This window comes from Hyperolius riggenbachi, chromosome 6 (genome assembly GCF_040937935.1).
Source record: "Hyperolius riggenbachi isolate aHypRig1 chromosome 6, aHypRig1.pri, whole genome shotgun sequence".
In the NCBI taxonomy this organism is placed as follows: Eukaryota; Metazoa; Chordata; class Amphibia; order Anura; family Hyperoliidae; genus Hyperolius; species Hyperolius riggenbachi.
The window spans coordinates 383,382,920-383,399,203 of record NC_090651.1 but is presented as its reverse complement, the minus strand read 5'-3'; the positions used below and the strand labels follow the sequence as shown (position 1 = coordinate 383,399,203).

The following is a 16,284-nucleotide window of genomic DNA, read 5'->3' as shown; positions in this document are numbered from 1 at the left end:
TAATTACTGTTAGTTTAATGCACGTGTGGAACTCCAGGCCTGGAGGGCCAGATCCATGCCAGTATTTAGAATGGACTGAGAAAGAGAGGAATCTGTTCTACCTGATGGACTACACCTTTCCTCATTAAGACCTATCAATTCATTTGAGCTGTATCAAAAATGTGTGAGGACCTCGGCCCTCATAGGCCCGGTTTGACATACTTGCTTTAATGTGCTAACTTGAGTTTTGTTATATGTCAAGAATTTGGGTTTAAAGCCGAACTCCAACCACACATGTTCTCCCGGGCTCTTTGGGGACTCATGAGCGCCCCCTGATGTCAGGGGAAGCACAGGTCCCAGACACAGAACTTGTTTTAACTGAACTGCTTTAGGTCATGGGGAAAATCACCACGTATTTGATGTAGATCCGTTGTGTCCATCACACAAACAGTAAGGGAGACCATAGCAGACATGTCCATGTTCCGTGCAGTGTCCGGAGAAGTCATGCTAGAAAGGACTCTGCATTCCACTACTGCTGAAAGGCTCACCTGTCTGCCGTTGCAAATCCTAGCCTTCTCCACCACGAGCGTCTGTACCACGTGACACTGGTGCTTGTAGGGACATCGCTCCATGCTCTGCTCTCACATGTTACAGGCGCTCGTTGTCACGCTAGACACTGGAGGAGACCAGGATTTGCAGAGGTATGACAGGTGAGCTTTCAACACGGCGCACAGGCACGGAGGGACACTTTATACTTTGCTGGGGGAGGGGACTGGCCGGGATGAGACACTATGCCTGAAAGATCTTCTCAACTGGTTTTGGCAAAAGATCGACCGGGCAGCCATGTTGCACCACGTATTTTCCTCTGATACAATGGTTGATTGGCAAACAAAATTAAGTAATGTATGGGCACCCTTAAGGTGGCCATTAACAAAACAATCCCGTGGCCAATTGATCTTTTCCAATTGGAAACGATTGGTCATATCCCATTAATTACTGAATTCCTGCTAACCAATTCGAGCAGATTAAGGAATCTATATGTTTTTCGTATCTATCCCATTGATCTGAGCAGACTGGTTAGCATGAATTTTTCCGTTATTGGGCACAATCAATCGTTTCCAATTGATTTCCACGTTGATCGGAAATTATGCATTGGATGCGAAATTGTATTAATGTCCACCTTTAGAAGACCTATTAACACATACTGCTCATTCCTGCTGGTAAGGGTTTTTCACAATAGCAGTCAGCTAATTGTATTGTGCCTTATGTGGCCTGTCTGAGGCAGTTATCTAGTAGTGTGTCTGGAATCGGTCTTTTACCCAGAATCCCTGTAATATATGTATATTGGCATGAGGCAGTTATCTAGCAGTGTGTCTGGAATCGGTCTTTTACCCAGAATCCCTGTAATATATGTATATTGGCATGCAGGAATTTGACATTTCGCATCTCTTATGTGAAGTGAGGTTATTGTTTTTTGTCTTCTCCCTCAGAGTCCGCACCCCAAGCTGACATTCTGTCTGAAGACCTTTGAGCGCCTCTTCTGCATGGTCGCCCCAACCCCGGAGGCCATGAGGATCTGGATGGACGTCATGGTGACCGCCGCTGAAGAGAACCAGCGCTACTGAGGCCTTTTGTCATCGCTGCCAAGAAGCTCGGAGTGCTGCAAAGGAGTCTGGGAAGGAAATAGAGGAAGACAGAAGCTTGAAACACAGACTGGCTTGTGAAAGGAGGAACTTGTGGGAGAAACGTGCCTGACAAAAGGGAAGAACATGAAGAAAGAGCATCTCATCTAAACACATGACAGAAAATATGTGAAATTCCCTCGTGAACAAAAAAAACCAAACCATTAACTCCATGCTTCCAAGAAGCGGATTCATTTATTGCAATATATAATTTTCCTCAGGAATATACAGTATGTGAATATACCAAAGAGCTTTGTAGCGCAGCCGTCTCTAATAACAGACAATGGACGTTGACGAACTTTGTGAGATACCACTGCTACGGGGAGCGATATATTATGCTAATCTCTGTGATATTATTATGTTAATGTAAATATGGTTTCCAGGAAAGCCTTGTGAGACGTCAGAGCGGATTGGCCATGTTTCTGCTCTTAAAGCGGCCATTTTAGAAACGAGGATGAGGGGTTGCCTGGGAAACTGTGGTATCATCGTGGCACAAAATGGCTGCCTTTGCAATGGACTGTAATGGCTGAATGGACGGCAGTGTAAAAAAAAAGTGATTTACGCCTGTTTTTGCCTCTGCAACAAGGATTTTTAACTACAATGGAATTACAAAGGTGCCCTTTTTTTATAACAATTACGTAAATTAGTCCAGGCAATATCCAGCATATGGTTTTCATGACCCAGGGGACAAATAACCATAGAACGCAAGAACAGCAGCAATGATGTGCTAGTGAATATACTCTAATATTGATGTAAATTAGTCACTTTTTGAACTTGGTTATTAATGTAAATAATACTGAAATGAAAAATATACGATATTTTGGGTTTAAGTTACAGGAGATGCCCAATGCTTATAGGGTTTGTGTATCGGAGCTGATGTCAGCCATGCAGTGCCTCATATATGGGTGGATTACCGATTACAGTAGATTACCATAAAACAATCCATTCCTTGCCTCGCCCTCTCTCGTTGGATTATATCAGAGGGGCGTGGCAGCATAGCTGGAACACTAATGTGGAAGTGGTAAAGTGGCATTATTATACTCAATTTAGGCCTCTTTTCCACGGGCAGTTGAACTGTGTGCTCAGCAAGCAGTTACCAGGCAGCAGTAAGACGTTACCAGGCAGCAGTAAGACGTTACCAGGCAGCAGCGAGCAGTTACCAGGCAGCAGCGAGCAGTTACCAGGCAGCAGTGAGCAGTTGAGCGCGTTTGAGAGGCATTTCACTGCCTATCAGCGGTTCGTGGAAAAGAGGCCTTAGGCTGCATGAATTTGTATAATCCTGTATGAACTCAGAATTATTTGCATCTTATTAGCCATTGCTAAGGGCATATTCACAGTGGGACGTTGCGGTTTAATGCGACGTTAATGTCGCAACGTGTCTGCGTCTAGTGGTAACGCACTGTAAATAGTGAGTTACCACATTGCAACGTTTTTAATGCAATGATAATGTCGCCCTGTGAACGACCCATTGGGTTATCAGTGCAGTAAACTGCGTTATAAGACTTTAACGCAGCTCCGCAAGTCCCACTGTGAATGCGACCTGACACTGACAACCAATGACAGTCTTTCAAAAAGAAGGGATTACTGCTTTATCTTCCTTTGCCTCCACATGCCTGTGGGATTATGGGGGAGGTCTTCCGACTTTATGAGAATGAGCAGGCAGCTGTAGGTCAAGGAGGAGGAGATGGGAATATATAACAATTATGCTGATTTTTTTGTACAAAAAAACTTTTTTTTAACCAAACATTTGTGCCCAAATCCGTTAAATTGTATTCTATTAAAGAGCAATATGTAGATGTAGGAAGTTAAAGGACAACTGTGTAGGGAGGCTGCCATGTTTTTTTTCCTTTTGTGCAATACCAGTTGCCTGGCAGCCCTGCTGGTCTATTTGGCTGCGGTAGTGTCTGAATAACACCAGAAACAAGCATGCAGCTAATCTTGTCAGTTCCAACATTAATGTCGGAAACACCTGATCTGCTGCATGCTTGTTCAGGGGCTATGGCTAAAAGTATAAGAGGCAGAGGATCAGCAGGATAGCCAGGCAACTGGTATTGCAAAAAAAAAACAAAAAAAAAAAACATGGCAGCCTCCCCACAGTTGACCTTTACGATGAAACCAGGGTAATTACTGTAGGGCTCAGCCACACTATAAGCACTTTTCTGAGCGTTTGCGATTGATTAGCGATGTCTGAGAGCTTTTTAAAAATCATTCCCATTCACTTGCATTAAAATCGTGGTAAAAATCGTGTGATCACGTATGCAATGATGGCGATTTTTACTTTTATAGTGTGTCTGAGCCCTAAAAGTGTCCTGAATTGACTGCTTTCTGCTATGTCACTACAGGGCCTCTTTAAATGCATATAGTGTAATGGAAAACTGACGGAATGTGGGTTCTATTTGTCATCTGGAAGGAGTTGTGCAGAAATAAGTGTTGCCTTGTATGACTTCTTTTCTGATCTTGGCTGAACTTGTGGCACAAGCACTTAGCATATTGTCGGGAACCTACAGCTAATACAAGCCCGTCACAAACCGCTGGCAAATTCTTTGCCAATCCGTGGCCATATAAGCACCAGAAATGCAATGTAGATAAACTTGCGATTCAGTGAAAGTGCCTTAAAGGGCAACTGAAGTGATAGAGAGGTGGAGGCTGCCATATTTATTTACTTTTAAGTAATACCAGTTGCCTGGCTATCCTGCTGATCCTCTACCTCTAATACTTTTGACCATAGCCCCTGAACAAGCATGCAGCAGATCCGGTGTTTCTGACATTGTCAGATCTGACAAGATTAGCTGCATGCTTGTTTCTGGTGTGATTCAGACGCTACTGCAGCCAAATAGATCGGCAGGGCTGCCAGGCAACTGGTATTGTTTAAAAGTAGATAAATATTGCAGCCTCCATTTTACTCTCATTCAGTTCACCTTTAAAGGGAACCCAATGATATGGAGGCTGCTGTATTTATTTCCTTTTAAACAATGCCAGTTGCCTGGCAGTCCCGATCATGGCTAATACTTTTCGCCATAGACCCTGAACAAGCATGCAGCAGATCAGGTTTTACTGGATTAGCCATATGCTTGTTCCTGGGTTCTGATGCAGACACTACCTATGCCAGAAGATCAACAGGGTTGCGAGGAAATTGATGATGTTACAAGGAAATAAATATGGCAGCCTCCATACACTATACCTCTCACCTCTGGTTCCCTTTAAAGGGGAACTGAAGTGAGAGGTATACGGAGGCTGCCATGTTTATTTCCTTTTAAGCAATACCAGTTGCCTGGCAGCCCTGCTGATCCTCTGCCTCTAATACTATTAGCCATAGCCCCTGAACAAGCATGCAGCAGATCAGGTGTTTCAGACTTTAAAGTCAGATCTGACAAGACTAGCTGCATGCTTGTTTCTGGTGTTATTCAGATACTACTGCAGAGAACTAGACCAGCAGGGCTGCCAGGCAACTGGTATTGATTAAAAGGAAATTAATATGGCAGCCTCTGTATACCTCTTACTTCAGTTCCCCTCCTGTAGCACTGCTGAAGCAGGAGAATGTTCTTACGAGGAGGCTTCTGTCATATCATATGCTCATATCATAAATGGCTCTTATGTAGCGTGTGTAGAGTGCTTTGGCAAAATGGATCTGTCCACCCGTGTAGGAGTTGGAAATTGTTCATGTATGGAGACTGAAAGTGATCCCATTACTCTCACAATGAGGGACGGGAAGACAAATCTCCACTCACCATGGTAGAAAAATCCAGGTATGCAAATAAAAGACACTAGCAACTGACAGCCTGTCAAACACCATCGCAACTAGTGTCTTTCATTTGCTAGTTTCCCCTTCCATAGTCAGTGGAGATTTGCATGGAAGGACAAGCTTCTGCTGATATCTCTGCACCATTCTGTCCCTGAGACGCCTGAGCCAGATTACGGCCAAATGAAGGCACTAAGGAGGATGGCAAGGGACGCATCAGTGCTCGTGGGGTTGGAGGAAGCCCCGGGTGAGTATAAAATCTTTTTATTTCACCATCTCGGGTATACTTTAAGGAAATTGGATGATAGCGGATATGTTTGTTGTATAATCTGTATTACTGGATGACTTGATCCGCATTACACTGACTGTGTCAGTCAGTAATGCATGTTGTACAAGCATTGTGTGTGTATATATAACACAAGCTGCGCTCGTCTCGTGCAGCACATAGTCTGGGCAATTTGCAGCACGTAGTAGGCTTATATTACATAGCTGCATGTCCTCTCCCTCAGCGATGCAGGTGGCTGGGTTCAGTGGCTCCCTCAGATGGACAGTCCCCACAGCAAGACACTGAAACCGCTTGCTGCTCAATCAGACTGTTTCAGGGCTCTTTCCTGCATGCTCATCTACCAATTGTAGTGCTGAGATTACAGTGCAGCTATGTAATATCAGCCAATTACATGATGCAAATTGCTCAAACTAAGTGCTGCATGTGTTACACAAGTAGGGTTTGTGGTAGCTAACTTGTCATATAAACACACACACACACACTGCTTGTACAACGTGTATTACGGACTGACACGGTCAGTGTAAAGCAGATCAAGTCAGCCAGTAATACATTTTATACAACATATTCGTTTGTGTGCTTCACATTCATTATGCCACATGCGTAACATGCATAAAACAGACCTAAACTCAGAACTTCCTCTCTGTTCTAAAAGATAAGCAACAGCATAATAAGCCTTAAAGAAAAACATTTTCTTTTTTACAACTGATACAAATTCTGCAATAAATCTACAGTTTGTTTACTTCCTGCTTTCATGGAAGCAGACATATTAACACCTTGTGCTTTCAAATGAGCTTATCTGCTGGTGTCTACTTCCTGCTTTCATGGAAGCAGACATATTAAGCTCATTTAAAAGCACAAGGTGTTATCTGCTGGGGCAGTCAGCTGACTGATCAAATTACAACTTGTGATTAGTCACAGATGAGGGAGAATCAGGCTAAACTCTCTTAATACATACAGGGTGCATTCCTCTGTTTTCCTTCTGTCCTGTGCAAGAGTTCAGGTCACTTTAAAGTGTACTCAAGGTGGGTGGGGGGGGGGAGTATTCCTACATACCTTGAACTTCCCTCAGCCCCCTTGGGGCCATTGGCCACCTCACCCACCTCACCGACCTCCCAGGTATGTAAGAATACTTTTTTTTCGTCTCTGGTTTCCTTTAAGATGGGTACTCACGTCAGATATAAAGCTTTGGAAAACAAAACAAAAACCAATCAGCTGCAGGAAGATTTGAATGATGGAATATTCCATCCATGCTGTACACAGGCAAACAATCAGTTCATGCAAAACACCAGAGAAATGCCTTTGTAATCTTATTTCTTCTTCATGCCTGCGCTGTACACACAACAAAAATACACAAATATCTGCAGATCTCAAATCCAAAATCTCATACACACTTTGTTGAACGTTCTGTCTACAGAACAGATCTGCCGGGATGGATTTGAAAGACCGAGAAATATCGGGTCACTCTCTTTGGAGGTCTCTTGCAAACTTTTTATAACGATGATCAGCAGATTGATCATTTGTTTTCCAAATACTTTTATCTCGTGTGTGTATGCAGCTTTACATAGTCGGTGTAAAGCTGTAATTTATGCTTTTCAAACCTAAAGACTTCAGCAAAGATTCTGGCTTAGTGGCTTGCCTGTCTACTTGAGTGCCACACTTCTGGACGCTGGACTGTACCATTGCCAAATAAATGGTACCATTGGGGAAAAACAAAACAGAACCCTACATGGGATGATGGACTAGTTCAAAAACCTGTTTGTAAGAGGTTTACAGCCATCAGATTTTTTACCTCCTGTAAGTAAGAGTTATGTGGGATTAATAAGAATGATGTTGCATTTACTCTGGGCCAGCTATTTGTATGTTTACGTATGGTTTTTCTATTGTTTAGTTTTTTGGCTGTACTGCCCCTTTAACCTTTTCCAATCCAATTTTTTGATGCAGGGAGTGTTGCAATGGTGGGGATCCGAAGGGTCTCTCCCTCCTCGTACAGACCTGGCGTCAGTGGGAGGAGCCTGCATCAGTTCGCTTGCTGTAGCTCCGCCCCATTGTATGCACACCAGTGTAATTACACAGAACATCGTGGAGCCAGAGGTTCTAATCCAAATAAGGTGATGCCCTTCCGGACTAGATCCAGCCAAGAGGCCCCTACTGCTGGGCCCAAATGTGCCCACCTAATATTCAAACTACATGGCATATCGGCGGGGGTCGTCCGGGATCAAAGTGTCAGACTTAGGCCTCCTTTCCACGAACTCTCAATAGGCAGTGAAATGCCTCTCAAACTCTCTCAACTGCTCACTTCTGCCTGGTAACTGCTTGCTGAGCTCACAACTCAACAGTTCGTGGAAAGGAGGCCTTAGTGCAACACTTTGATGTAAGTGGGGCTGACGCTGTGCCAAATTTTATCCAGCAACAGCGCCCCCTATAGTCCGTCATCAGATTGAAAAAAGGATAACATTGCCAAACTGTCTGAAGGCCAATTAGTACGGACCGAAATATCTCCACGAATCGGTTCCGTCCTCACCAGAGCTGGGACGGACGCCCTCTGTACAGCCAAGTATTTAGTGTATAGGTTAGAGGTATTTGCAGACACCTTGTGGTAAACAGCACAGCTATTTCACAAACCCTAAAGGCACACACACATCCAATTTTGATTGGCCAATCATTTTACAATGCCACGTAGTATGGTGGTCAATAGACCTTGAATACTGTGGACAGATGGTGCAGGCAAGCTCTAATACTACGTGGAAGTGGTAACATTGGGCGATCAAAATGTGATGTGTGTACCAGGCCTAAGAGGCTGAACTTTAGGGAAATGAAGCAGAACTTTTCTTACTGACCAATCAGAGCTCCTCTTCCATTCTCTAAAGCCTGGTACACACTTTCAATTATAATTGGCCAATCATTGACCACCTCCATGTAGTACGAGGGTTGATCTACACAATCTGATCATAGTTTTCAAGGTCTGTTGACCCTCATACTAAATGGTGGTGGTAAAATTGGTTAGTGATTGGCCAATCATAATTGAATGTGTGTACCAGGCTAAACTCTCAGGGTAGGAAAACACAAGGCAGTGTGTGAAAGTGAGCGTTTTGCTGCATATGGGTTTGTGTGTTTTCAATGCGGTTTTGTTCCGCGCGTGCATTTTCCTTGCATTTTGCCTGCATTTTAATGCTTTTGCAGTTCGCATATAGTGTATGTTTTATTTGCGTTTTTGATATGCATTTTATGCTACTCACTAGGAAGTCAACAGTAAGCAGAAATACATAATCTAACTTGTTTAAAGAAAAAAAAAACGCACTTAAAACGCAATACCTCTGCGTCACCATTGACATTCATTGTGTGTGTTTTAGATCCGTTTTGAAAAAAATATGCAGCAAGTCCTGCGTTTTAAGAAACGCACATTGCAGAACGCAAACCTATGCGGTTTTCCATGCGGCCAATTGACTTGCATTACGTGCGTTTTCTGCAACGCTGGCGTTTGTCTAGTTTGTTCCTACCCTCAAAGAAAAAGTAAAACCTGGAGTTTGTTTGCCGTAGGCAGCATCTCCCATTTTCCTAATCCGCCTTCTTGTACTTGCCACAACATACAAAATTCATGTCTGCTTTAAGGTGGCCACACACCATACAATTTTGTAATTATCTGTTCAATTCAAGAATTGCAATAATTTTTTTGGTACTTATCCGTTAGCCGGGCGCATCCTCTAGGTGGCGACAAAACTCCACCAGAGTTACATCTTTCCCTACTATCCATGTCGGCCTGAAGGGGGAATAGTAATTAGCGCCACCTGCCGGATGCGCCCGGCTAACGGATAAGTACCATTTTTTTTTAATTGATTGTAACATTTCAAAAATCTGACCAATGTACCACAAACCTATGTTCAATTTTTCCCCAATTATGATAAAACTGATTGGAAACTCTGAGAAAATTGCTAGGGTGTGTATATTAATAATTTGACAATGTAACACACACCATACAATCTTTAAAAAAAAATTGAAGAGAAATATCTGGCATTCTGGATCGATATAAATTGAAAAATCCGATCATATTTCCTGTTTTTTTTCGGTCGAATGAAAAAAAAAAAAAGCTTTCAATTTTTTCAGGAGATACGATTGTTTTTATCGAATTGCTGTAAAATCGGATCATTTTATTGTATCGTGTGTGGCCACCTTAAAACATCAGTGTTTGAGCCAAAATTCATGTTGCCAAGAATGTCCACAATGTAGCCAAGAATAGGGATGGTCATTTGAGATGCAAATAATTTTGAGTTGATGCAGCATTGTGCAAAATTTTGTATGCAAGTATATGCAGCTTAAAATGGACCAATCAAATCCTGCTAAGGTAAAATTCAATTGGTCCATTTTCAAGCTCCATAAGGCCTCCTTTCCACGAACTGTTAAGCAGTGAAATGCCTCTCAAACTCTCTCAACTGCTCACTTCTGCCTGGTAACTGCTCACTGCTGCCTGGTAACTGCTTGCTGCTGCCTGGTAACTGCTTGCTGAGCACACAGCTCAACGTTTCGTGGAAAGGAGGCCTAAATGTGCATACAGCATTTGCATAATCCTGCACCAACTCACAATTATTTGCATCATTGACCATCCTTAGCCGGGAATGTCCAGCTTGTAGATATTTCTGTGATTGCGTGAAAAGTTGTACGTGTGACCCTTCCTTCGCCATGCGTCTCACATAGCGCCGATTGTGTATATTTAGCAAGATTTGTGTCTGGTGAAAGGGTTGGGGAACTATCGATGTTTGTACGAAATGCCACTTATATATATATATTTTTCTTGTATGTTATTTATTATACATAAATAAATCTTCATTGTACGCCTTGTCCCTTTAAATCTTGTCTCCTTTCTCAGAAATATAATGTACAGGTAGTCCCAGGTTAACGAAGGAGATAGGGACTGTAGGTTCGTTCTTAACCTGAATCTGTTCTTAAATGGACACTTAAGTCAAACAAAAAAAAATGAGTTTTACTCACCTAGGGCTTCCAATAGCCCCCTGCAGCTGTCCGGTGCCCTCGCCATCTCCCTCCGATCCTCCTGGCCCCGCTGGCAGCCACTTCCTGTTTCGGTGACAGGAGCTGACAGGCTGGGGACGCGAGTGATTATTCGCGTTCCCAGACACATTAGCACCCTCTATGCTGCTATATGGCATATGATATATGCTATAGCAGCATAGATGGCACTATTGTGGCCAGGAACGCAAAGAATCACTCGCGTCCACAGCCTGTCAGCTCCTGTCACCGAAACAGGAAGTGGCTGCCGGCGGGGCCAGGAGGATCGGAGGGAGACAGCAAGGGCACCGGACAGCTGCAGCGGGCTATTGGGAGCCCCAGGTGAGTAAAACTCATTTTTTTTGTTTGACTTGTGTCCCTTTAAGTCGGAACACTGTGCCATCTCTGTCCCCGGTACCTCCTGTGTGCCCCTCTGTGCCTCCAGTGTCCCCCTGTGTGTCACCTCTGCCCTCTGTACTTGCTTGTACAAGTTTAAAAGCCATTTTTTCTTTGAATTTGTTAATTTATTTTCTCAAAAAACGACAAGTCCAATTTGAAAAATTCTTTTTTGACTTGTTCCCATGGAAACTCAGAACTCATGCCGTTTATATTGGCCGGTCGTTCATAAGTCGGCGTTCGTAAGTCAGGGACTACCTGTATAGTGACATTTAATTTGAATGAAAGTCAATGGGCCTCTTGCAATTCAGGAATTTTTGGTTAGAGAAATTGGACAACATTCTACTGGTTTCCGCCCACTGCATACTTTGCTAATTCTATTGTATTTTGCCGCAATTACAAAAAAAAAACAACGCACGAAAAATGTAAAATCACATGAAAAATAAAGATAAGATCACATTGCAATGGAAAAAGGACGATGATATGGCACAGTGTATGTTAAATGCGAAAGATCGCATTTGGTGAAAAAAAAAATTGTACTGTTAATGGGCATCTTTACTTGTTTGTTGTAAAGCAAACCTGGTATTTTTATCAGTAATAATGTTACTCACAACTTAAACTATTTTCGCGGCTGTCCGAGGTCCCCCTGACTCCTGGTTCCTCCTCTTCCCTCTCCGAACCAGTCAGAGAATCTGATAACAGGAAGAGGCGGAGCTGTTCTCTGTTAGACGTCAGTTGCGGCTATCTCCGCCTCCTTCATTACAATTGCAGCGTCAGGTACATGCAAATGATACATGCGCATTTAACCAACCAAGCTCTGTGCACAGTGCCATCCTGAGGCTAGTTTTACTGCGTTTTTGGTGCGTTTGCGCTTTTTTTTTACGCAGATGCGTTTTTCATGTGTTTTGCATCCGTTTGCGGTTTGCTAATGGAAACCGCATATGTGTTTTTATACTTTTTAAAAAAATGTATGCAAATCACTAGGAAGACAACAGGAAGTGGAAACACATCAGGGTTGGTTCACACTGGGGCGATTCTTGAGCACTTTGCTGATGGCCGGCGATCAGCAAAGCGCTGCTACAATGTATCCCTATGGATACACTCACACCGCAGCGGTTGCGATTTCGATCAATCACAAGCGCAAAGCACGCAAGAATCCCGACATTTAAGTTGAAATTGCGAGCCAAATGCGATGGTGGGTGAACTGGCCCTCAGAGATCTTTACTCTTTAACCTCCCTGGCGGTAAGCCCGACCTCGGGTCGGGCTATGCTGCGCAGGAGGATTTCTCAGGCCCTGCTGGGCTGATTTGCATAATTTTTTTTTTGGTACATGCAGCTAGCACTTTGCTAGCTGCGTGAACTCACTGATCGCCCGCCGCACCCCCCCCCCCCCTTCCCCAGACCCCTTGCGCAGCCTGGCCTATCAGTGACGCAAATACATGCAGCTGCACAGGGTCCTTTTCCACTGCAAAACTTGATCAATTTTGATGTGCGTTTTTTTATGCGTTGGCGTTTTTCTGATTGGCAAGTGTTGTCTTGATTTTTGAAAATAGATACTAGTGGCTAAATCAATACAACACGCAAAGCTTTTTATGCGTTCCTATACTTTACATTAAAACACATCATAATCGCGCAGACATGCGTTTGTGTTTTTAGAAATCGGAACGCAGAAGTGCAAAAGGCCACCCAGGATTATTTTTAACAGGCTGCACTTAAAGGGAACCAGAGAGGATGAAGAAAAGCTTTTATACATACCTGGGGCTTCCTCCAGCCCCATACGCCTGGATCGCTCCCACGCTGCCGTCCTCCGCTGCCTCGATCCGCCGGTACCGGGCCCGTCACTTCCAGCGGACGCGGCCAATTCTCAGCATCACAGGGGGCTCCCTCCATACAGGTACGCGTGTGGCTGCCTACTGCGCAGCCACATGCGTACGGGTATGGAGGGAGCCCCTGTGATGCGGACAATTGGCCGCGTCCGCCGGAAGTGACGGGACCCGGTACCGGCGGATCCAGGAAGCGGAGGATGGTGGCGTGGGAGCGATCCAGGCTTATGGGGCTGGAAGAAGCCCCAGGTATGTATAAAATCTTTTTTCTATTTTCCCAAAGCATTCCTCTCTGGTTCCCTTTAAGAATCAGCATATGCACGCGTTTTGCATTTTTTTGGGCAAAAACGCAGCTCTAGTGGAAAAGAGCCCTGACACACACAGCTGAAGGAGGAGCCAGGAGGAGGAATAATAGATGTCTGGGCCAATTAGAAGGGGAGGGGAGTGACTAGCAACTAGTTACTGCTAGCCACACCCTCCCCAGTGAAATGAATCAAAGGTTCTTTTTAATGAGTTGAATCAAATGAATCGATTCATTGAAAAGAGCCGGACTTCGCATCACTAAGGGCCCGTTTCCACTAGAGCGAATCCGCATGCGTTGTCTGCATGCGGATTCGCATAACCAATACAAGTGGATGAGACTGTTTCCACTTGTCAGTTTTTTGGTGCGTTTTTCTGTGCAGGATTTTTCTGCACGGTAGGGCCTGCAGATTTCGCCTGCGTGTGGAATGCAGGCGATTTGCAGGCAATGTATTTAATAGGGGAAATTGCACATGCGTTTTTTGCCGCGATTTCGCGTTGCGAATTCGCACTAAAACTAATGTACATTGAGCCAGGCAGTGACATGGTTAAAATCGCTGATAGCCTGCCTATGCGAAATCGCGGCAAAAATCGCATGCGGAATCGCATCCGCATGCGATTTTGTCAGCGGTGGAATCCCAGCGATTCACACCGCACTAGTGGAAACGGGCCCTAAGAGATGGCCAGAAATCACTGGAGTATGCTCTGTTGTAATAGAAGGGGTGGGAACAAAGCTCTGTCTGTTAGTGACTGGGGAAATGTGATTGGACAAGAGCTAGAGAATGTTCTGGCATGTTCTCTAAAGCTGGAGGGAGGAGTCAGAGAAGCACATGCTGGCAGACAGTGTAGCTGCATGCACAGCCATCTAGCATACACAGGCATGGAGGCAGAGCAGCACATGCTGCAAGATCTGCTGACAGAAGCTGCATCCACAGCCATCTAGCACACAGGTATGTGTTTGCTGCCTATATGACAGACAGGCTTTTATTAGACAGGTACAAGACGATGTGGCAGATTTATCAACACAAGTGAATGCAGAATGGAGGGAAACTGTTGCAAAAGTGAAACAATTGATGGTTCTGTTCTTTTTTTTCTTACTGCTCTTTTTCTTTTAGTTGGGATAAATCTGCTCCAATTAGCTTTGCTTCAGATTGGTTAGTCCTGAGTAGGTGTGCAGATACAGTAAGGTTGTCCCCCCTGCTTAATGGAAACCTCAGGAAATGTAGCAAAAATGAGATTTACTTACCTGAGGCTTCCTCTAGAGACTTACCTGCTCCAGGCCGGACTCCGGGGGTCCCCTGTGTAGCAGCTGCTGACCCAGCAGAAGTACTGCGCCTGTGTGCAAAGCTCACGGCCACGCTGTTCACTTGAGCATTGGACCCAGTAGACCGGTCTGGAGCGGAGCTGCGGTGCGGGACACATAGGTGCTGGGGGAAACCCCAGGTAAGTAGATCTGATTTATTTTACATTGCCTGATGGTTCCTTTAAAAGGTTTGTTGTACTCTTATGCGATCCTGGCTTTATCGAATTACATTGGTTATTTTGCTGCTGAGCTGCTGTAATAAAGGAAGGCTCGCTTAGCTGCTTAGGGTGTGTACGTCCTGGAGGGAACCTTGAGCGCTGTTTGCTGGACTTTAAAACTTTTTTGGGGGGGAATTTAATTGCAATTTTTTTTTTTTTTTTAAATGCATGTTTTTGCACTTTTTTTCCGCAATATACCTGCATGCAGAAAAAATTTGGAAAATTGCAGAAGTTACCACTGCTGGTAATTTAGCTGTAAAAAAAAAAAAAAACCACTAGCGATTTCCCTAAACGCTCAGCTGATAATGGATGAGCTAAATTCCACTGCAGTGACTGCGATTACAAAAACGCAGGACATGCAGCATTTTTCGCATTTAGCGATAGCGTTTCTGCATTGTTAAGTATATAAACGCTGGCATAATCTCTCATCAAAATGTGCACAGAGCGATTTTGCTAGCGTTTTTTCAAGTTACTACACACTGTAACAAAATTAATTGAAAGGACCAATCAGAATTAAAAACTCTAATCGCTACAGAACTGCTGGCAAATTTAACCTGCTGGGCGTTTCAATTCCCGTGGCCCCGGGAGGGTTTTTTTCGCCCGTTTTTTCTTTTTCCATGTAGCTAGCCTAGCGCTAGCTACATGATTCTCCCCTTCCTCCTCTCTCCCTCCCACCCTTCTGATCGCCGCCGGCGATCTCGCCCATAAGGAAATCCCGTTCTGAGCGGAATTTCCTTTAGGGCTTACCCCGTCGCCATTGCGACGACCAGAGTGACGTCATCGACGTCACTGGGACTCCCGATCCACCCCAAAGCGCAGCCTGGCGGCGATTGGCTAGGCTATGCACGGGGTCTGCGGGGGGGGGGGGGGGGCCTCTTTCACGTCGGGTAGCGGCGGCGATCGGGGCAAGCACGCAGCTCGCAAAGTGCGAGCTGCGTGTTTGAAAATAAAAATTATCAAAATCGGCCCAGCGGGGCCTGAGCGGTGCCCTCTAGCGTCTCTGGATGAGCACTGCTCGTCAAGAACGCTGGGGAGGTTAATACACTTTTAAAATCGCTACCGAAAATGCTCATGAAATCGCTTGCAAACAACTCATACAAAATGCTAGCGATTGCGATTAGCAATAGCTGTTTTTAGTGGGTTCCAGGCCTGAGTAAGTTGAGTAGGTAATCTCTCATACTACATGGGAGATGCAGAATTGGGAGATAATTGATTGTGATGGTGATATTTTTCACTTCTCACTAATTTTAATAGTCTACAGCCTTTAGCGCTGTGCTTGCTGGAATTTAAAACCTTTATTTTGACTATTTTTTTCCGCACCTTTAACGACCATTTTACACGGTTTCTGCATGTTCACCACACTTTTTTTCTTCCACCATATACCTGCATGTGAAAATTTTTTAGTGAATGTATAAAAATTATCTACCCGCTGACAGTAATTTTGCGGTAAAAGAAGAAAATTATTGCATGTGTGATTGAAAATAGAGCCCAATGCGTCTAAATCGGAATGCAGGGCAGTTAGGCGCAGGGTGAGCCAAATGACGGCTTTCCCTGCTGCGG

The 16,284-nt window shown here is 44.3% G+C and overlaps 1 protein-coding gene across 2 annotated transcripts in view; it reads left to right on the top strand.

The window, feature by feature from the left end:
- PHLDB3 (pleckstrin homology like domain family B member 3) overlaps positions 1 to 10,529 on the top strand; it is a 167,523-nt gene extending 156,994 nt beyond the window's left edge. For both annotated transcript variants that reach the window (XM_068241968.1, XM_068241967.1), the window contains exon 15: positions 1,470 to 10,529. In XM_068241968.1, the coding sequence (XP_068098069.1) occupies positions 1,470 to 1,604 (135 nt within the window). In that variant the 3' untranslated portion in view covers positions 1,605 to 10,529. The remainder of the gene's footprint in view (positions 1 to 1,469) is intronic.
- Positions 10,530 to 16,284: the final 5,755 nt, after the last annotated feature.